Source organism: Staurois parvus, unplaced genomic scaffold (assembly GCF_062004578.1).
Source record: "Staurois parvus isolate SC_StPar_1 unplaced genomic scaffold, SC_StPar_1.0 ptg000530l, whole genome shotgun sequence".
Classification (NCBI taxonomy): domain Eukaryota; kingdom Metazoa; phylum Chordata; class Amphibia; order Anura; family Ranidae; genus Staurois; species Staurois parvus.
Window position 1 is genome coordinate 1522661 of NW_028318326.1, and position 22596 is coordinate 1545256.

A 22596-nucleotide genomic window follows, 5' to 3' on the forward strand; every position below is an offset into this window, starting at 1 on the left:
ACTTACTCTATTATTAGTGTTAATTGTGTGCTTAAGTGAATATTAATTAAATATTGGATCGCCAGGCACTAATTACACCCTCTCTAGGTGTATGAAATAAAACTATGAATTCTTATACTGTACCGCGCTCCAATATTATCAACCTTTTGTGATTAACCTTTTTTGGTTGTGTGAATTTCTTAATATACCACCTATAATCCAATCATTACTTACTTCTATGGTGCTTAAATATACAATTAACATAAATTAATTTATAAATATGAATTAAAAAATTATATGTGATTATAACAAATATTAATAAAAAATTAATGAAAAATTGGAATGTCAATTCTATGTGAATAAAATAATAAAAAATTAATAAAACATTAAAAAAAAAAAAAAAAAAAAAAAAAAAAAAAAAAAGAAAAAAAGGGAAATGTCAATTATTTTCTTTGAATTTGAGATGGTGTTGTTATTCAATTTAGTTAATGTGATAAGTCTCAAGCTGCCAACACAGACTTATCACATTAACTAAATTGAATAACAACACCATCTCAAATTCAAAGAAAATAATTGACATTTCCCTTTTTTTCTTTTTTTTTTTTTTTTTTTTTAATGTTTTATTAATTTTTTATTATTTTATTCACATAGAATTGACATTCCAATTTTTCATTAATTTTTTATTAATATTTCTTATAATCACATATAATTTTTTAATTCATATTTATAAATTAATTAATGTAATTGTATATTTAAGCACCATAGAAGTAAGTAATGATTGGATTATAGGTGGTATATTAAGAAATTCACACAACCAAAAAAGGTTAATCACAAAAGGTTGATAATATTGGAGCGCGGTACAGTTTTAAGAATCAATGTACACAGGTTTAAAACATGCACTTTTTTCTGTAAATTTACAGAGGTGTTTAGCATATTAATATGTGGAGTTCATGAAATTCCATACAGACTTATTCCTAAAGCTAATGCAAATTCAGTCATGATGTAATGGTGGGATTAAATTTTTTCAGAGAGCCTTTCATTACATTATACTACATTTACAGCGGGTACTAATTCCAGGATCACATTTTAGTCAGCCATTTTTAGTCAGTGCATCTAGTCTCACAAATTAATCATCCAGGGCCAGGCACTCCTAGGAAAGTTTCTGACATTTTGCACTCAGCTCTGCAATGAAGAACCCTCATTCTTTCTGGGCCCACTCAGTGCAGTAACACACAATAATATGTGTTGAATAGCATGTGGTACATTTTGAATGCCACTTCAGCACACTAATACGATGCACCCGCAGCACACTGGCATTGCAGCCCACTGAAATGCCCAGTAATGCATACACTGCACATGTCTGATTCTTGCTGTATTGTGGTACAGATTATTCTGTAGCTGTCATTAATTCTTACCTTCAGTTACCATTTTGCTTTTTGGGAATGCACAGTTGCCTAGGTGAACATGGATGCCATTAACATGTTCTTCCAGGTATGGGAAAGTGAAGATGATGGTCTACATCAGGGGTGTCAAACTGGCGGCCCTCCAGCTGTTGTGAAACTACAAGTCCCATCATGCCTCTGCCTTTGGGAGTCATTCTTGTAACTGTCAATCTTGCAATGCCTCATGGGACTTGTAGTTTGGCAACAGCTGGAGGGCTGCCAGTTTGACACCCATGGTCTACATGGATAAAGTAGACTGTACTGTTGTAGCTTAGTTAAAGGGTAAGTTCACCTTTCCTAACATGTTACATGTTACACTTACGGTATATTCAAGGTGAAAAATGTAACATTATGAAAGACCGCTCCCCCCTGATCCCCCGTTTTGACAGCTAATTGGGAATCTTCTCCCCCCGCTAGCTTTCAAGCTATAAATATATTGTGGCTGTGCGGGGCTCCACCTGCCCTTCCATGTCACTCATAACAGTATTATGTGAATGGAAAACTACAAGTTCCGACACTCTTTGTTGCCGTCGGCTTGTAGTTCTCAAAGAACTTCCACAGCACTGTGAGCGCTGTGGTAGTTCATTGATGTTCCTGTCAGTAAGTATCTACTTGCCCGTACGAGGTACTAGTAAACAGATACACTGACAGGTCTGCATGGCACCCACAATCTGTTGATTGCTGTATCACTGGTGCAATGCTTTACAGGCTCTTAAAACAAAAAATTGGAAATGCACATTTTTTTATCTGCAAGAAAGTGGGCCTTTACTATTATTTGTTGAAAGGTGAACTTATCCTTTAAAAGGAGAACTTCTGTCCCTCTACCCTGTCTAAGTACAACTCCCCAGCTACCAATTTACAATTTTCAAACTTAGCTCTATATTGTATCGCCATTTGGAATATGTGTTTTCAAAAAGGAAGAAGTAGAGAAGTTTAGTAAAACAAACCGGAAAACTGAAAATTCCAATCAACCAACCAACCATCCAAAAAAAAACTCAAAAATTTAAAGAGCAGTCCACCCAAAATAGATTATTGTACTTTTGGTCTGTATACCTGCTGTGGCCATTTTTAGAGGACCTAGACTTCCTGCTGGAAATGTTAATCTATTGTATATTATCTAACATGGAATCTATTAATGGGAGATCACTATGAGACATAAGTATCCAGAAGCTGACTCAGTCCACCAGGTTCACCATAATATGTTTTGGTTGACTGACTCTTTAATTAATTTGATTACAACATCATTATTTCTGATGGTCATGGGGTACTGCACTTCATGTATTATAATTGTTGCTATCTGAATGAACCCAGCTGAATAGATATGACTTGCTTGTCAAGAATCAATGTCCTATTGAAGCAATAGATAGAACAAAGTAGTAGATTTTTAAGTACTGTTTTAAATTCCTAATTTCAATGTTAACTTCTTATTTCCAAACAAGCTGAAGAAGAAATACCTGCCAAAAAGACAAAGACAATTGTATCGACTGCTCAGATTTCCCAAACAAGACAAGCACGTTTCGAAAAGGTACACTAGTTAAAGTTGTGTCCTGTTTCTGTCTTGAACTATCCAAGCCATTCTTCCCCCTGTCTGCTTGTTCTTTATTTGTTACTTTTCTATATTTTATACCACCTATCCCTGCATTGTACTTGCAGTACTACTGTACACATATGTCTATACCAGGGGTCTCCAAACTTTCTAAAGAAAGGGCCAGCTTACTGTCCTTCAGACTTTAGGGGGGCCGGAGTGGTCAGTGGGAGTAGAAAATGTCCTAGCGAAAGTGGGAGTAAAAAAAAAAATGACATAGTGCTTGTAGTCAGTGGAAGGAGGAATATTGTCCAACCATTGATATTAGTTGGAGGAATAGTGCCCCATCACTGGTATTTGTTGGAGGAATAGTGCCCTATCATTGGTATTAGTGAGATGAAAAATGCCCCATCATTGGTAACAGTGGGATGAATAGAGCCCCATCACTGGTATCAGTGGGAAGAATAGTGCCCCTTAATTGGTATTGTTTGTAGGAATAGTGCCTCATTATTGGTGTCAGTGTGAGGAATAGTGCCCCGTCATTGATATCAGTGGGAGGAATAGTGCCCCATCATTGGTGTCAGTGGGAGGAATAGTGCCCCATCATTGGTATCAGAGGAAGGAATAAGTGTGCCCTATCATTGGTGTCAGTGGAAGGAAAATGTCCCATTGCTGATGTCAGTGAGAGGAATGGTGCCTCCTTCTTTGTGTCAGGGGGAAGAAAAGTACCCAGAGGGCCGCATAGAGGCATGCAAAGGGCCACATTCAGCCCACAGGCCGCAGTTTGGAGACCACTGGTCTATACTATAAATTATTGCAACATGCATGTGAACGTAATTCACCAACTATTTCACCCTTACAGAGAGTAGAGGCTCATTTTGATGCGAGATCCAGTACTACAGTTGAGATGACAATCGAAGGGCAACTGCCCCACAAAACTCCTCCAAGAATTCCTCCAAAGCCTTCATCAAAATCACCGACTCCGCCAGTGATTCCTACTAAGGTCCAGATGGTGAGACAGCAGTCGCCATCACCTGTACGGCAATCTCCTTCTCCTGTCAGACCCGTGAGAGCCCCAGTTCCTTCACCTGTCAGGTACAGTCAGCTTGGTTTTTATACTTTATCAAGGGTTAAACCCTTCAAGTGTTATATTTTACTTCCTGAAATGTGCTGCGGTGTGGTTTCATACCAGCCATGCGACTTTGACATCTAAATATCTACAGTGGCCATTATGAAGCAGGGCTGACCTCTCAGCTGGATTTCACATTTATTTTTCATTCTGAAGAATACAGCAGGATTGAAACTCCAAAACTGCAGCAAGAGAAGTAAGACACAAAGATGGTATAGGGCAGAGCAAGAAACTCTGAAAAGTGTGCTACATTTCTGCAGTCTGTATCAGATTCAGCTCACCAGCATATACCTATTTTTTTAAATAATGTTGGAAATGACCCTTTTAACATATGGACTACACAAAGGTATTTTTTTAGACATCACAGGTTTTTTATTCCCCACTGTAAATTTTGGCTCAAAGTTGTGTACAGGTCCAACACCTATTTTTAAGTTCAACTACGTTGACTAATAGTATATTTGATGCAAATCAAACATATGTAGAATTTGATGTAAAATGTAGTGAATATGTAATGCTCTCTGCTTCAAATTAGAACAGATTTGAAGTGATTGTAGTCATAATATTGTGCTTGCAACAAAAACAACTGAGTACTTACTGCCTGTGATTTTTTTTTATTTGCATTAACACTAAAATTTTCAGGGTGTACCTACTTCTTTTAAGGTCCAAGTACTGCTTGGATCTTGAAACAAGGGGTTACACCCCAAACGCTTGTCCTGAATATTTGAATACTAGTACAAATAAAGCAAGTACCACAGTCTTTATTGTTTTTTGTATTTAGAACAGAGCAAGTCTGGTTTTCTTTACCTATGTCTTGTCATTTTCAGAAAGTGCAATAGTGCCATCATGTGGCTAGTCCACAGAATGCAGCAGTGTCAGAAATTGTGATACCAATGTACAGTATTTTTATTTATATCATGTTCTTATATGGTGCCATCAATTTATGCAGCACTTTGTATATATGCACTATGTATATATGCATCACTATATATATATAGTGCATTCACATTGATCCCTAACCCTCAAGGAGCGTGCACTGTAAGGTCCCTAACTCACATTCACATACTAGGCCAATTTAGACAGGAACCAATTAACCTACCAGCATGTCTTTGGAGTGTGGGAGGAAACCGGAGTAACCCCACACAGGCACAGAGAGTACATGCAAACTCCAGACAGTATATATATACCGTGTATATATATATATATATATATATATATTGTAGTAGATTTTGTTATCACTCCTCATCCCTGATATATGACAAAATATCTATATATACAATGCTCAGAAAAATTAAAGGAACACTTTGAAAACACATCAGACCTCAATGGGAAAAATATCATGTTGGATATCTATACTGATATGGACTGGGTAATGTGTTACAAACATAAGGATGCCCCATCGTTTGATGGAGATTAAAATGATCATATATATATATATATATATATATATATATATATATATATACATATTCTGTATATATCCATTTTAAGTTATCTGAAGTAGGTAATCTACATTATAATTAGTCAAAAATCTAAATTTAGGTCAGTGAGTTCCTTCTTCTAAGAAGTATTTGTAAACTTTTTATGTGTACATATGTGGCTAATGTTATAAAAATGTAATGTTCCTTTAGGTCCGTCTCTCCGGCTGGAAGAGGACTGTCCACTTCTCCAATCAGATCTGTGAAATCTCCATCTCCTTCAAGGAGTTCCCTTGCATTAGCTGGTGCTGAGGTCCCACCTCCTTGGAAGCAAGAAGTATTTGTGTCCTCCACAACCTCACAGATAAAGTCTGAGCAAAAGTGGGAAACAAGGGAGCAGGTGATTGTCACTGGATTAGAGCAGAGAGAGGTAAAAAAAAAAAATTTTTAAATACTTTAATTAGGTATATTTTTGTTCTTTAATGTAAGAGGTTTGCTGCTGTAATCTAAATGCAGATATCACTTTATGACCTCCTAGTCTAGTATGAAATAACCATAAAAACTACATGTATCTACTCAAGTGTAATGGCACTTACCGAGGAGCATTATATTTGCATGTAAAAGCCATATCACCTATTTCTCCTTTGTGAACTACTGTTATAGCATAATGCAGGGGTGTCAAACTGGCAGCCCTCCAGCTGTTGGCAAACTACAAGTCCCATCATACCTCTGCCTTTGGGAGTCATACTTGTAATTGTCAATCTTGCAATGCCTCATGGGACTTGTAGTTTGCCAACAGCTGGAGGGCTGCCAGTTTGACACCCGTGGTATAATGTAAAACCTTAAACTATGTTTATTTGAAACAAAACTTATGGTAAACAATAGCACAAACAAATATTTATTTTAATTGATAACACTGTATGACTAAAGTTTTTTTTTAAGCTTTTACCTTTAAAAACATGTATTTTGATGTGACTGATATAGGTCTACGGAGCAGGAAAAACAGCAGCTGTTGCTACAGTAGTTGCTGCTGTTGACCTGGCCAGAGTGAGAGAGCCTGCTCCAAGTGCCATTGAAGTGACTGCTAAAAGGACAGCAATGTCTGCCGTGCAAATTCAGCCTGTCCATGAACAGGTAGAAAACCTTGCCAAGCTGTAGTGGCAAATAGAGCACAAATGCATCTAAACCAGGGACAAGCTGGAGATATGTGACAAGAGAACAAATTATCAACCATTTTGATCATTTCTAACTTTTAGGCTTTAGTTTAGGCATGCAACAGAATCTCCTGGGTCATATGATGCAGTAATATGTATCATGTCAATTGCTGTGGCTTCATTTTGAGGCTATTTTTGAAATCTCTTTATACTGAATTTTTAAAGATCAGTCCACTGAAAACTGACATCTAGGTGTGTTAAAGTGGTTATAAACTCTTACATATACCCGGTGAAGTGACTAGCTTCAGGTGATACACAGAGAGGAAAGAAATCCTCCTACTTAAATGGTACCTTTCTATCTGCAGTATTCTCTTCTCTATATCTGTTCAGTGTCCAGAATTTATAAAGCTTTTCTAAGCTTTCAGAAAATGGGGGGGGGGGTGAGACATGAAATTATACACAGCAGAGCTCAGTGAGGAGATCTCTGAGAGCTGATTGGAGGAAAGGGACACCCTCCTTCACAAAGCATACAGGAACAGAGCTGAGGCTGTCAAATCACAGGCTGTGTGCTGAAGGTCCCTCCCCATCACCTTTTTTCTTAGTGTCAGAAAAACTTGTCAGAAGTGATTCATGCTTATAGCCAGGGGCGAACTGACAACTCATGGGGCCCCCGGGCAATAGGGATCATGGGGCCCCTGTGTCCTTACCCAAACTCAAAAAAGCCTATGAAAAGGGTACCAGGGGCATCTCATGGGCCCCCACTGACCCCGGCCCTCGGGCAGTGCCCAAGTTTCCAAATGGTCAGTCCGCCCCTGCTTATAGCAGAAGAATGAAGTGGTAGACAGAAATTACACTTAGTCCTACAATTGAGACAAGTACACACTACTGAGGGATATGCTTTGTTCATATATCATGCCTGAGGTTTACAACCCCTTTAGGTCAAATATAAGAGAGGCTTTTTCTGTTAGGGTTTTGAACCTAATATTGTAGAGAGTGCAGCAGGAGGGGTGAGATCTAGTCGCTAAAGCCTGCAAGTATTATACAAACCTTAAGCTCCATGCACACGGGGTGTTTTAATAATGCTGGTAACGCTTGCTGTGTAAAGTCATGTTCAAAATGTGTTTTCAGCATTTTTTAGCGTTTTTGCATTATAGCGTTTTTGCATTTTCGCTTAGCGATGTTTTGCCATTTTGTATGTTTTCACATTTGCATCTTACACCATTTTTTTACCTAAAAATGTCCAAAAAGGCAGTTTTTGCCACTTTTACCTTGTTTTGCCGTGTTTTTCAGTGTTAGAGTGTATTTATAGCTAAAAAAAACTGCTCTAAAAACCCTCTAGTTCTGGGTTTTTTTTCCAGCCAAAAAACGTCCCTGCCAAACAACGTTGATTACAGTCTATGTGTGCATGGACACATAGGATAATGTGCTGGGGAGTTTACTGGCTGTAAAAAAAACACCAAAAGCCAAAAACAGCCGCTGTGAAAACGTCCAGTGTGCATGAGGACTAAAAAGTTATAGTTCAGCAGACTCCACCTGTAGCCAAAAATCTCACTTTTTGTGGACTGACCTTTTACGTTTAAATACTAGCTAATGCATAAAGCCAAACATACAACTAGAGCTGTTGTCCTTACAAAGATTTAGTACCACTAGTCCAGCTTGTCCCTGATTCAGCAGCATAAATATAACAAAAGCTTGCTAGATGCTTTCTTGACTCCCACGTTTGTGCCTTCATCTTCATCAAGCAAACCTACCATCACCATGTTTTCAGCTTACCCACTTCTTTCATATAATTCATTCTTTTTTTTTTTTGCTCATCATCATTCATACACATTTTTATTGTAAGCAAACATTTCTTTTATAAACACCAGGTTAAAAAAGAAGCTGAAAAAGCTGTAAGCACAGTAGTTGTGTCCACTGACAAAAGCAAACAAGAAACAGTTACAAGAACTGTAGAAGGAGTTGCAGCCAAGCGTGAACAAATACACGCAATACAAGAACAGGTGAATTTGACTGCGTGATCTGCAGAGGTCATAATTATAATCCAGTACTTTTATGGTCTAGACCAGTAATGCTGAAACATTGGACTCTAGGTGCCTATATACCTTTGCTACTGAATGCCAATAGTTTGTGAATGTCATAGAAAAAAAATGGCTTCCAGTAAAATATCAGATATATTGAACTATGAGGGGACCCCAAACCCCTAAAATTGTTTCTCTAAACTAATTGCAGATGATGCACCTCTGGTTTACACCATAAAGGCTAACACCTACCTTGTTGTTTTTTTTCTACTTTTTCTTTAAGAATGTTTACTAACTAAAGTCTTGTGACCAGTACCACTGGCTTATTGAAAAATCCACATTAAATCTGTACATTGTCTGAAAAAGAACAACAAAACAATTAGCGTAAAAAACTAATGAACAGCCATGGCATTGGTCACACATGCAAGTTTCAATTTTTACCATAACGTTTGAGAGCATTTGTGTGAATTTTTAGTCAAGAAAACCTTCTGGTGTTAAAATGGTGTGTTATCGTGTACATTTAATGGCCAAACAGATGAATTACAATTCTGAGATAGAAATGGCGGTGGCTACTGTGCTGGCCGCTGTGGACCAAGCAAGAACCCGGACTCTTAGAGGTGCTGATTTTCCAACTGTATCTCAGATGCCTGTCAAGAAAGAGGAGGTACAAGCCTTGTGATCACATCCACAGCACAAATACCTTCATCACCGGCACGTCTTTAGTCACTGGGCACTTCTTTCTTTCACCGCGTGTCTATTTTTAACTTATCACCTCTTTTTGTTTGGTCACTTTAAATTTGGCACATACCAGCTGCATGCATGTTGAAGTTGTAGGGCCATATAAAAACAGAGAGGTACTGAAATCTCCTGGTTTATATGAGCCGTCTTTGGTGATCATGTGTGTGCCTCTGTGTCTTATATATGTATACATGTTTTCATTTTAGCGATGTCAAGCATAAGATAAGACTTAAAAGGCATGTGTTTTAATGCATAGGAGTAAACATTTAGAATATGTAGCAGTAACATAATGGACCATTCAACTGCAAAACCTTTATATTACACAAGCTTTAACAAGGAAATTGATGTACCTAGCATTAATCGCGGCATTTTCTACATACTATATATAACAGGGGTCTCCAAATGTTTCAGTACAAGGGCCACATTGTATATATTACAAATATTTATGAACCAAAAAAAAATATGTTTTATAAATAAATGAGAAAAAAAATTAATGAACAAGACCTAAAATCACATCAGAAGCCCCCATCACATCAGAAGTCTCCCATCACATCAGAGTCCCCATTGATCTCAAAGCCTCCTTTCACATCTGTGCCCACCTTTCATATGAGAACCCCCTTTTCACATGAAAGTACCCCCCGTCACATCAAAGCCTCCCTTCACATCAGAAGCTCCTTTGAACATCAGTGTCAACCCAACACATCAGAGCCCCCTTCACATTAGAGCCTCCTTCACACCAGAGCCCCCTCTCATATCCGAGTCCCCCCTTCACATCAGAAGCTCTCCTTGCACATCAGAGTCCCTTTCACATCAGAGCCCCCTTCCCACATCAGAGCCCCCTCTTCACGTTGGAGTCCTCAGTCCTCTCCTACCTTACAATCTTCACCACCGCAGTGGGATGACATGGGATGGGAGGCAGAGCAGGTCTGGATGGAAGGCAGGAGGCAGAGCAGGTCCTTTTCTGAGTACATTGGATGCTGCCACTCTGGATCAGCATCATTCGTTTCCATGGTATGATTGGGCCTGCCACCAGCACCATAGCAACAAATGATCCTGTACGTGATGGCCACTCAGCATCTTTGGTTTTAATTGTACTGGTAGTTGGTGGACAAGTTGCAAATGTGGCCAGGTAAAATCTTGTAGTGGGCCAACTGTGGCCATAGTTTGGAGACCCCTGATATAAAAGAGTAAATAAAAACCTTATTATGATGGAAACATAAGTGGAAGTTGGAAGATTCAGCTGTTGTTTGTATACAACAGTGACCATTTTGTATGAGAAACAAATAAAGGTGGCCATGTTTTATATAAATTCAGAAGGGATCAGGGCATCACGAAGATAAGTCATACCTCTTAAATGTCTATCATGAAGTAAATAATTTTTGTTCCCAGGATAGCCAACTCAATCTAATCCAAGTCTAGCTAATTGTAAATCTCCTTCAGAAGTCTTTCATTTAGCCCACAACATGGCAGCCTTGTATTGGTTTCTGTATATTCACGGTAAAAGGACTTATTTATGATGACTGATGAAGCAGACTTGCATATTATTGGCTGAAGTTTATAATTAGTTTACTTCTGTACTGCAGAATTAATACTGTTGATTTTTACTATGTTTTGGGATTTTGTAATTTTTTTTTGTGCCCTTTCAACATGAAGGTATGTATAAATTTTGTTAATCTTATCTTTAGATTGGAACTGGCAAAAAAGCAGGCGCTGTGGCTACAGTTGTTGCTGCAGTTGACCAGGCTCGTGTCAGGCTACCTGGATACACAGAAGAAGGCTATGCTGAAGAAACAGCTCTGCAGTATGAATACAAAGAGCATGTTTCTGCTAGGAAAACAGTTGAATTCTCACCTGAGCGTCAAGTTGTTACTAAACCTATAAAAGCTCCAGAAGTTCACGTCCCAACAGTACCAAAAGTTGTCCCTGTTGAACATGTTCCATCACCTGTACCACAGGTTAGGCTCTAAACATGTCCATTCTGATATTATTACTTTTTGATCCTGTATATGATTTCAAAGTCAATAAAACTTTATTGATTAACATAGATTAAAAGAATTCCTGCGCCGCCAACTGTACCAGTTGTCCAAGTGGAACAAACTATATCACATACACCTATTCCTCATTTTACCATCTCTAAAGTCACAGTCCCTAAAGCTGAACAAACACATGAGGTAAGAGCTGAGTAGCCTGTATATCAGGCAAGGCATTTATTGCCACAACTGCCAATACTACATTGACTAAATTGGTGGTTTTGTGGCTTCACTAAACTCTTAGCATCTAATTACAAATATCCATTTAATATATATATATGTAATGCTAAAAATCTGAGTCAAACCCAATATTGTTATCAATTTTTTTTATGCATTAAAGCCGCCCACTGGAACCTATTGGTTTTGAATACTTTTTAAGGCAGTGAAATAAAATGGAACTGCTCTAAACTGAACTGGGCTACTTGATACTGCTGGTAAAACAGCTGACTGCCATTCAAAGCACCATCCAGTTTTCTATACAACATTGGCAGTTTATGAACGTGTTGTGGAAAACCATCTTTAGTCAGCCACAGATATTAATTACAATGAGAATATAAAAAATAAAGAAGTCTTTGTGATCATCTGCTTTGGAATTTCTTACGCAATAAGATGTACAGTTCATTATATAATAGAAAGACTAGAAATCATAAGAGCAACTTTATTCTTACACTTTTTGTGTTAATAAATGGATATTTGTAATATTTAGTCTGATATACACCACAAAATAAAAGTAATTAAAATGTCCCTCTTTTAAATTAATATAATAATATATCAATTTTTATTTTTTGTAACACTTGCAGTTGTTTTTGCTGCTTACTAAAAAAAGATATTCATTAACAAGTTTTATTATAAATACTTTGACTATGATAGATAATGCATAAACAGAAACTTTCAAATGTTTTTACCACATCTTCTGCAGATAACAACTCTACGCTTTTTGTGTTTGGCTCATTTGTTTTCGGTGTCTGTGCCCGTCCAGTCTTTTCTGTGTGCAGCAGGCAATCTTCAGCTTTTTCATCTTTGTTGATTTTAAAGATGCTCTGTAGTTTTTTTTCTGGCAAACTGTAAAGAACAGTTTAAAAATATTGATGCATGGTATTTCAAAAGTCTCAAGGCTTTCTTTTTAACTTTGATGGCCAGCTTTTCTATGCATGGATCATTTAGTAATGCAGTGCAAAGAGGTCGCAGTTAGAAAGTTGACATTCTTTAAGAAATTTAAAGAAAATAGAAATATTGCAATACGTTTACTAAAATTACATTAAGGAACATATGGTAGAATTTTTGGGGTGCAGTGCCTTGACAGCCTTTGCATTTTATGATGGAAATGTTTGCTATTATTATTTATAGTGAGCCTATATGCTCTATAAACATGAATAGCATACATTGCCATCGCAAAATGTCCAGGCTGGATGAGGTACTGCACCCCCAGAGTTACGTTTGAAGTGTAATCATTTGAATTGAGGACCCCTAATAAAAGTGTATGCATGGCCAACATTTTTTTGTTTTGGATAGGGTAGGGTAGCATTAGGACCCATGTCAAGTGTTTATTGCTGTCTGGGTTACCTTTTCTTTTTGTCCTGGTGACTACTGTTATAGAGAAAGTGATGAGAAATATAAACATCTTTTCCACTGACAACTGGCTATGAGGGAGATTTCTCTCACTTGATGGGACAGAGATAGCAAAACATAAACTGACAGAGGTTTACCTCTTCCATATTCTATTGAAAATTAAAAAAAAAAAAATAAAGTTTTGACTACATAGGGTTTAAGCCTGTATTCAAGAATTTAAACCATTTATTCCATTCATTTTAAAGCCCCAAAGTCTACCAACTTTGATAATAAAACCAAACTAGGAAAATGTATTGCAGTATATGTTTCAGACTGCTTTAGGGTCCAGATTTGTTGTGGTATAGAAAAAGTCAGCCTTGGTGCTTGCGAGATATGCATAGAAAGGAGAAGAACATCTAATGATTCTTAATAAATACAAAATGGAAACTCTAAATCAAAGATCTATTACATTCCTTGATAATGGTATTCCTCCAAAATGTAAGAGTAACATGAAGAAAAAATAGTCAAAACAGAGGGCATCTTTAAAATATGCAGCTTCATGATCAAATGATAATATCTTTCCTTCTGGCCGGGTTAGGTATCAATTGCAGGATCTGCTATCGCCACTCTGGAAAAAGAATTTACTTCAGTGGCAGCATCACAAAAGATTACCAAACATGTGGAGGCTCCACACTATAAACCAGCTGAAGCACGAGCAACACCAGAAAAAATTGTCTCTCAACCCTATCCTTTGGCAGAATCAGCCGATGCTTACAAAACCAGATTCGATGTTACAAAGGAAAGAGAAATAGGTTTGACCATTACAGGTGGTTATTCGCGTGACGAAAGATTTCAGTACCAGTATGAGGTTGGTTATCAAGAGGCTCTTGTTCATCTTCTTTGATTCTTCTTATAACAACAAGCTATAACAAAATAGGCCTCTACTATCTTCTCATCAACCTTTCCTCCCTACTACTTGCTGCTCTCTACAAGTGGGTGTATTATTAGTGCTTTACTATGCTTCTAACATGACCATATGCAGGAGTAATACTATACACCCGTTCTCGCATGATGCTTATATTTAGACTCCTTGCCTATAGAAAAGCTCACACTCTTCCATATGTTTCAGGCTGAAGAAGCAGCCCATGTGCCTGTACCAGCTGAAGTCCCCGTTTCTCCACCAACTATAGTCTCTGTAAGTAATATAGTTCATGGATTAAGTGAGCCCATGTTTATCTAGTTCTTAATCCAGAAATGTGTAAATACCTTTGCATTGGGGTAGTTTGCCTGAGTTATTCCTAAAGGGCAATGGAAAATAACAAATCACTATTTTTTAGCTTTATATCAGTAGCTGGTAAAGCTAATAATGCTTTGTTTTATATCTAATAATTATGTATTATGTGTGTATATTCTGTTTACACAAAAAGTCTATTTACTGTATATGTAAATAGTCAAAAGATATACACATACATGTATATAATAAGGATAGAGTGTGTGTATACAGCAGAAATGTACAGCAAAGACTCAAAATTTATAGCCATAGTCTGTTAGATCTATCTTGAAAATTATTATTTTCATTTGTATATTATGCCAATACTTTTTATCTATCCAAATCTGCCTTTTAGTAGCCTTAACAGTGCATTGAACCTTGGTCTTTTTGAATAGCTGTAACTATTTAAATAAGATCATATTCATTAAATTACATTTTTTTTTCATTAAAGGGTTGTAAATGTTTAAATTCCTATTTTAAAGACTGTGGGAATAGATTCAGAATAGATGTATTTACACTTTTATATGTTGAACTGGGAAGTAAATATATAAGCACCTTTTAAATGCTAACTGAATATCTTTTAGTGCAACTATGTAATACTTATCATCAGGCATAGTGTAGTTTGTCACATGCACCATCAATTCAACATTATTAAGATGATTGTTTTTATTAATAGGGTCTAAAAAATGTAACAGTCCTTGAAGGCGAGTCAGTAACTTTGGAGTGTCACATTGCTGGTCACCCTTCTCCAACTGTGGTTTGGTATCGTGAGGATTACCGTATTGAAAATTCAATTGATTTCCAAATTACCTACGAACTAGAAATTGTAAAACTAGTTATTCGTGAAGCATTTGCTGAAGACAGTGGGAGATTTACTTGCACAGCTAACAACGAGGCAGGCACAGTCAGCACTTCATGTTACCTCCTTGTTCAAGGTAAGCTAACACCACTTGTTTGAGTTATTTTAGTTAGTGGTTAAAATAGCGAAGCAGTTGAATGTGAAGAACAGCTGCATTTTATGACTCATCTCTAAATATGGTAGACAAATGGTCACATTGCTAAATCATGCTGTATGACTATTAATTTCTACCTTTGATTATCACATTTTTAGTAAGTTTATATTAGTGAGTCACAGCACATGTATATACATATGTGTTCAATAAACAAGTAAATCTGAATTGGATGCCGAGCTATGATATATATCAAAAATGTCTTTAGGAACATGTATGGAACTTTAAAAGGTCTTGTTGTAAATGTTCATAAATCTACAATATCTCACAGAAGTGAGTACATACACCCCTCACATTTTTGTAAATATTTTATTTTATCTTTTCATGTGAAAACACTGAAGAAATGACACTATAATGTAAAGTAGTGAGTGTACAGTTTGCATAACAGTGTAAATTTGCTGTCCCCTCAAAATAACTCAACACAGCCATTAATGTCTAAACCGCTGGCATCAAAAGTGAGTACACCCCTAAGCGAAAATGTCCAAATTGGGCCCAAAGTGTCAATATTTTGTGTGGCCACCATTATTTTCCAGCACTGCCTTAACCCTCTTGGGCATGGAGTTCACCAGAGTTTCACAGGTTGACTGGAGTCCTCTTCCAGTCCTCCATGACGACATCACAGAGCTGGTGGATGTTAGAGAACTTGCGCTTCTCCACCTTCCATTTGAGGATGTCCCACAGATGTTCAATAGTGTTTAGGTCTGGAGACATGCTAGGCCAGTCCATCACCTTTACCCTCAGCTTCTTTAGCAAGGCAGTAGTCATCTTGGAGGTGTGTTTGGGGTCGTTATCATGTTGGAATACTGCCCTGCAGCACAGTCTCCAAAGGGAGGGGATCAAGCAATGCTTCAGTATGTCACAATACATGTTGGCATTCATGGTTCCCTCAATGAACTGTAGCTCCCCAGTGCGGACAGCACTCATGCAGCCCCAGACAATGACACTCCCACCACCATGCTTGACTGTAGGCAAGACACACTTGTCTTTGTACTCCTCACCTGGTTGCCGCCAGACACGCTTGACACCCTCTGAACCAAATACATTTATCTTGGTCTCATCAGACCACAGGACATGGTTCCAGTAATCCATGTCCTTAGTCTGCTTGTCTTCAGCAAACTGTTTGTGGGCTTTCTTGTGCATCATCTTTAGAAGAGGTTTCCTTCTGGGATGACATCCATGCAGACCAATTTGATGTAGTGTGCGGCATATGGTCTGAGCACAGACAGGCTGATCCCCCACCTCTTCAACCTCTGCAGCAATGCTGGCAGCACTCATGTGTCTATTTCCCAAAGACAACCTCTGGATATGACGCTGAGCATGTGCACTCAACTTCTTTGGTCAACCATGGAGAGGCCTATTTTGACTTGAACCTGTCCTGTTAAACCGCTGGATGCAAAAGAAAACAAAAAGAGGGCGCACCGGCCTAGTGCATTATTGTAAAAAATATTTATTAAGAGGATAAAAAGTAGATATTATACTCACAATGGACATATAAAACAAAGGCACATCACAACAAACAGCAGTGTCCAATCCATAGAGCATCTTAAGTCAACAACAATGGAACCCTGGATTTCCAACTGGCTAATGCATTTAGAGGACTCTGCCTCTGTATACTATAGAAAGTAATCAGAGCACACGCCATATAAAAGCAGAACTTTGTATTATTTTTAAAAAAGTTATAGGGTGTGGATTTTTATTTATTTCCATGATACTGTACTCTTCTTAATGTATGGGTATTGGGGTGCAGCATTCTCTCTCTCATTTCTGGCTGGATAGATTGGAAAGCTTATGTCTGTGGGAAGGTGTTGGTTGCTCCACCAAACAGATCTTAAGGTAAAAATTAATCAAAAAATATAGATAATTATGGCTTACCCTGAGATAAGCCATTCATGTGCAGTGCGCCTTCCTTCCCTCATTTTCACAAATGGTAACACATTGAATCCTTGGGCTTTTATTTATGGCTGAGGCTAGGCTAAGCAAAGATGAGCTAGGGTATGTTGTGCAATGCACCTTATTTATTGCAAAGTTTTTCTAAAGCCCATGTTTTTTTATTTTAGATAATGTTGAGGAGAAGGACTACTGACAGGTCTTTATTGCTGCCTGTGTCCTTGTTGGAGAGATTCCCTTGTTCTATTTGTTGTGGGATTATTGTCACAGTGGCTGAAAATTAGGAAAATCCAAAATGCTAAGCTATTACCAAACATGAATATGGGGGGAATCTTCCAATGTGGACACTTCGCTTGGTGACAACTGTCTGAGAAGGGAGTTCCCTCATTTTGGAAAGATTTCCTTTAATTTTTTTAAATGTATATACAGGACAGTAAGTGAAAGGTTATCTCTTGCATAGGATACATTTAAAGTATTACCTATTCCATTCATAATGGGAAAAATTGAGCTCATATGTACTTAACATGCTTGTGCAAACCAGTTAGATTTAATTTCTCATTCTTCAGTGCAGGTATACCAAATTAATATATGAATGTGATTATAATGAAAACTGTGATTGCTTGTCATGGCAACTGCCTGTACGGTTTATTTGATAAAGCAACTCAAATAACAAGGCATTAAGGAAAACTGAAAGTCATGTCACTAAAGATGGTTTTGTCTTCCTCTAGAAAAGCCTAAGTTTCCTGTACACTATGTAGATATGCATTCCTGATTTTTATTTTATACTCTAGGGATTTTTTATTATGCAGTGCTAAATTTGCATGTTGCTATTTTATTTGGCGGAGACAAATGTAATGCATATTGTATTTTGTACTTACTGTATAAATAAACTGTACTAAAACTAGAAATGAGCGCATGCACATCATGATCAGTGTACAGGAGTATATTGTGGGGATGCCAGCCTCAAAATTTTTTACAGTTTGAAACTTTGTTTTAAATTATTTTATAATTGACTGAATGTGTATTTCTCTTTTTATTCTAGTGTCCGAGGAGTATGAAGCCAGAGAAACTATTACTGAAAAAATGACAGAAGAAAAACAGTAATTATATTTTCACATTTTCCATGTCAATTTCAAATCTGAATATTTGAGTTTAGACCTCATTGGATGATACCCATATAGCATGAATGAGCCCTTTTTTCAGGCATCTGTACCTTTCAGGTCCTGCGTGCAGACAGCTCATTAAAGTCTAATTGGAGGCTCAGCTGCATAGACACAGCCACTCTTCCAAATGTGACAGGTGTGCGGGTGTAGGTGAGCGGGCCTGAATGCAGACAGTGTGCATTCAGGACCTCTAACCTGTACCCACACACCTGTCTGTACAGCCACGCATCCTAATAGACTTTAATAGGCTGCCTGAACTCAGTACCTGGAAATTTACGGTTCTGCCAAAAAATGTTCACTCACATTATATGGGCTGCATCACCTATGGGAATGAGGCCTTAGATGTATGTTATTAACTGTTAAATTTGCAAGACTTTTTTGAAACAGTGTGCTAAGATAAAAACATGACTATAGCAAATCATAGATTTCAGTGATTAGATTTGCAATCTTCAGCACTAAATGTAATCTAACAGCATAATAAATAGTTTAACATGTTTGTATGCCTATTAGTATCATCTGCACTACAGGTAAAAAGTTTAATTTAGGAAGTTTTAAAACTTTTTATGCGGATATTGTACGTTTGCTCTTTAGATATGCCGGTTCAGCATCCGGCTAAGTAGTATGTCAATGTGTTACTATCACAGTGCCTGATTTACTAATATGTAAAATGAGATGGAGTGAACCTCTATTTAAAAATGTTATTTGCATGGCCATCAAAGAGACCTAGTGCTGTAAAACTTGAAGTCATAGACCTGGAACCACTGTAGAACTAACCTTGATGTACTGGGGTAAGGACTTTTGATCTTTTACTGACTTTTCTGAGCTGCACATTTGTTCCAGGTTCATGACTCACACAGTGAACCTACTTGGTGAGCATAACAACTAGGCAACTAGAATTTTCAGAGGGAATGTAGAATTGCAGTTCCCATATTTCTGTCATTACAGTTTTCTTTATATAGCATTGTTGATCATGTCACCTAATATGCAGATAAATGCTGAAGAAGAATTTGCAGACCTGTTTAGGAAATACACTATATAAAGTATGAAATAGCAACCAATTAAAAAATATCAAATGCTTTCAGTGTAATGTTCAATAAAAATTAAAACTATGTAATACATACCCAAATAAAAATACTTTGAACTTGGAAAACGTATAAATAGGGTCCCGCTAACCCCAAGTCACCTGTTACCTAGAGTCACAACTCTGATAGTAATATGTAAAATTAAGTGTGACCACATTTTTTTTGTAGATGTATATTTATATGGGTCCAAGACAAAAGATAGTATATTAGACAATGAGAGAGCAGTGAATAAAAACAGCTTTAGTTACATACCTAATTGACCATCTTTTTACAGATACTTAGAGGAGCAGAAGATGGAGATAGAGGTGACTGCTCCTGCTGAAACAGGAGAAGGAGTGGCACCCTTCTTCATTCGAAAACCAACTATTCAGAAGTTGGTCGAGGGAGGCCGCGTTATATTTGAATGTCAGATTGGAGGCAACCCCAAGCCACATATTTATTGGAAAAAGGCTGGCGTTCCTCTAAGCACTGGATACAGGTAATGAAATACAGGCCATATAATGCAATTGTTTTTTTAATGACGTATTGAGTATCTTGTTAGTTAGGTGCTCATTTGTGGAGTGACAGGAGCACGTATACTGTATGTTGTATGAGCCTGCAGGCTTCCTGTGGGCTTTTTTCAGATCTACCCCTTTGTTGTAAAAGAAGTTGAATCTTTTTTATGCAATATTCCAGTATACTTTTCTCCTTCCTGTCTTTCTACTTATGGTAGCTTTTTCTTGATGAACATTTGAGCTGCAAGGTGGTGCTTTCTGTGGCTATCACCCACAGTACTTCCTGGAGTGGATTTACTTTACCTGCAGGATTATTTTAGGTTTCTGTTTGTGGATTCTCTATCTCTGCAAAATAATTGGCATTTGTGGGGGACTTGACTGCATCCATGTTTTGTCACTGAGTACTAGTTATAAAAACTGTATTTTAATCACATTTTTATGGAAGGTAGACAGGCCCATTAGATTTCATGTAGACCTGTACTGCATACCTGACAGTGCTCCCCTCCTCCAACCAGCCATCCTGTGATGAGAATAAACTGAGAGTTAAAGTGTCATCTCTGTGTTTTTCTTGCACAGTTGTTTTTGACTGGTGTTTAATGTGATAAATCTTTATGTGTGGTCAATGTAAGGGTGGGTATCTGTGCCAGAATTACTAAAATATCCATGCAGGCGATTGCTCAGACAACAGGAGGTGACCCCAATACATTTCAAGCCCAACTAAGTCAATCAGAAATTTGACAGGAGTTGACCCTAATATCTCCAGAACTCAACTCAGTCAATTAGGCAAAAACAGGAGGAAACCCCACTACATGCAGAGACCTGCTAAAACAATAAGGGGTACAGAGAAGGCAAACTCTACTCAGCCAATCTTTTGGAGACCAGGAGGTGACCTCACTCACTGCTCTCCACCACTCATTGAGACAATGCAAGCTGATGGCCAGCATGAGTATGATGGATGGCGACCCTGACTAATCAGAGCCCAAGGTTCCCTCTCCCCTACTCCCTCTGCATGCAGCATAGCAAAACATTGACATTGTTGAGTGGCTAGTGAGGGAGGCTGTCACTGGAGGGGTGGGGAAGATCAGTGAGTTAGGTGGACATGTAACATTCCCTTACATAGCTGATAACATTTGAAAATAAACAAGAGGGACACTTATAGGGGTATGCGGAGCATGGCAAAAAGAATGTGAGTGGGCGTTGATGTATGGTGTATTGCCCATAGTGTTGCACCTTTATCCTACACTTTAGTATGTTTTGGACAAACTGTAGCTCTGGAAGTATTTTAAAGGAAATACACCTGTTAACAAGTCATATTAACCATCTGGTTTCAAGGGCAAAGCAAAGGACTGTGGGTCATATCATATAAGTTACTATGGAGCAATCACCCAAGTGCTACAGTGAACAAATCTGATATGCTATCATTGCATAGTATTATGAAAAGCAGCCATGCAAATGCATGATAAACTTTGTTGGGCTGTGGACGGGAAGGGAGTGACTGGCTCAGGCTCTCAGCGGATCTCAGCAGGTGCTGGTCCAGGCTGGGTGGATCCTGGCCATATGGTTGCAATCTTTCCCCAGCCTGGACCGGCTGAGTAACCTCACCCGACAGTAGATTTTAGCCTGCTCTTGGCTGAAAGCATGTCATAGGAGTGCAGAACAAACTGCGCTCCTATGATCCAGAGGAGAAGAACAGCCAAATGAACTTTGATTGTACTTCTCCTTTAATCTCTTTAGTATTGCAGTTTGCTACATTGTTTTTCTATATGTTTTAACATACTTCAGTGTATTATAAACTGACATCTATGACTGATAGCCTATATATTTTTTTCTTTTCAGATATAAAGTGTCCTATAACAAGGATACTGGAGAATGCAAACTTGAGATTTCTATGACTTTTGCTGATGATGCTGGAGATTACAGCATTGTTATCCGAAACAAATATGGAGAAGCTACTGAGACCATAAGTCTTTTGGAGGAAGGTAAACGAACATTCAGACAGCAAACTCAGCAAACATAACATGATTTGTAATCATGACTAACTGATATGAATTATATTTGATCTTTTTGTCATTGAACAGCTGAATATGATCATTACATGAGGATGCACGAAGAGCCAACTCCATTTGTACCCGAACCCAAAGTAGCTGAAGCCGCGCCAACTTTACCTCGGTCAGAGTATGATAAGGAATATGAGAAGGAACAAGCCCTTATCAGAAAGAAGATGGCCAAGGATACTACTTTAGTTAAGACTACAATTCATGAGGTAAATACAATGTCAGTAGGCAAACAATCTTGGGAATACTTGTAACCCCAAGCAATAATTAATATTCACATGCAGAAGTTTCACTACATCCTTATCTCATCTGGGGTTATTAGGGACATTGTTATTATTATTATTATACAGGATTTATTTGGCGCCAATGGTTTGTGCAGAGCTTTACAATGTGAGGGCATACAGTTCAAATACAATACACTCCAATACAGTAGGAAACAGAGGGCCCTGCTCATTAGAGCTTACAATCTAAAAGGGATGGTCAATTGATACAAAAAGTAATAACTGTGGGGAACAAGCTGATGGAGAAAATAAAGTACAGATATTAGGTGGGGGCATGAAAGGCTTGTCTGAAGAGATGGGTTTTCAGGGATAGTCTAAATGTTGACAGAGTAGGAGACAGTTGGACAGATTGGGGTAGGGAATTCCATAGGATGGGA

At 37.9% G+C, this 22596-nt stretch overlaps 1 protein-coding gene across 41 annotated transcripts in view; it reads left to right on the plus strand.

The window, feature by feature from the left end:
- Nucleotides 1-22596, plus strand: part of TTN (titin) — a 332717-nt gene that overhangs the window by 28956 nt on the left and 281165 nt on the right. For 35 of the 41 annotated variants that reach the window (XM_089690388.1, XM_089690411.1, XM_089690396.1 and 32 more), the window contains exons 5-18: nucleotides 2861-2946; nucleotides 3809-4041; nucleotides 5704-5920; nucleotides 6475-6624; nucleotides 8513-8644; nucleotides 11086-11355; nucleotides 11446-11571; nucleotides 13577-13846; nucleotides 14108-14173; nucleotides 14925-15183; nucleotides 18188-18245; nucleotides 19665-19868; nucleotides 21721-21863; nucleotides 21963-22147. In XM_089690388.1, the coding sequence (XP_089546514.1) occupies nucleotides 2861-2946; nucleotides 3809-4041; nucleotides 5704-5920; nucleotides 6475-6624; nucleotides 8513-8644; nucleotides 11086-11355; nucleotides 11446-11571; nucleotides 13577-13846; nucleotides 14108-14173; nucleotides 14925-15183; nucleotides 18188-18245; nucleotides 19665-19868; nucleotides 21721-21863; nucleotides 21963-22147 (2399 nt within the window). The remainder of the gene's footprint in view (nucleotides 1-2860; nucleotides 2947-3808; nucleotides 4042-5703; nucleotides 5921-6474; nucleotides 6625-8512; nucleotides 8645-11085; nucleotides 11356-11445; nucleotides 11572-13576; nucleotides 13847-14107; nucleotides 14174-14924; nucleotides 15184-18187; nucleotides 18246-19664; nucleotides 19869-21720; nucleotides 21864-21962; nucleotides 22148-22596) is intronic. The other 6 variants (XM_089690400.1, XM_089690405.1, XM_089690412.1 and 3 more) reach the window with 6 other exon arrangements.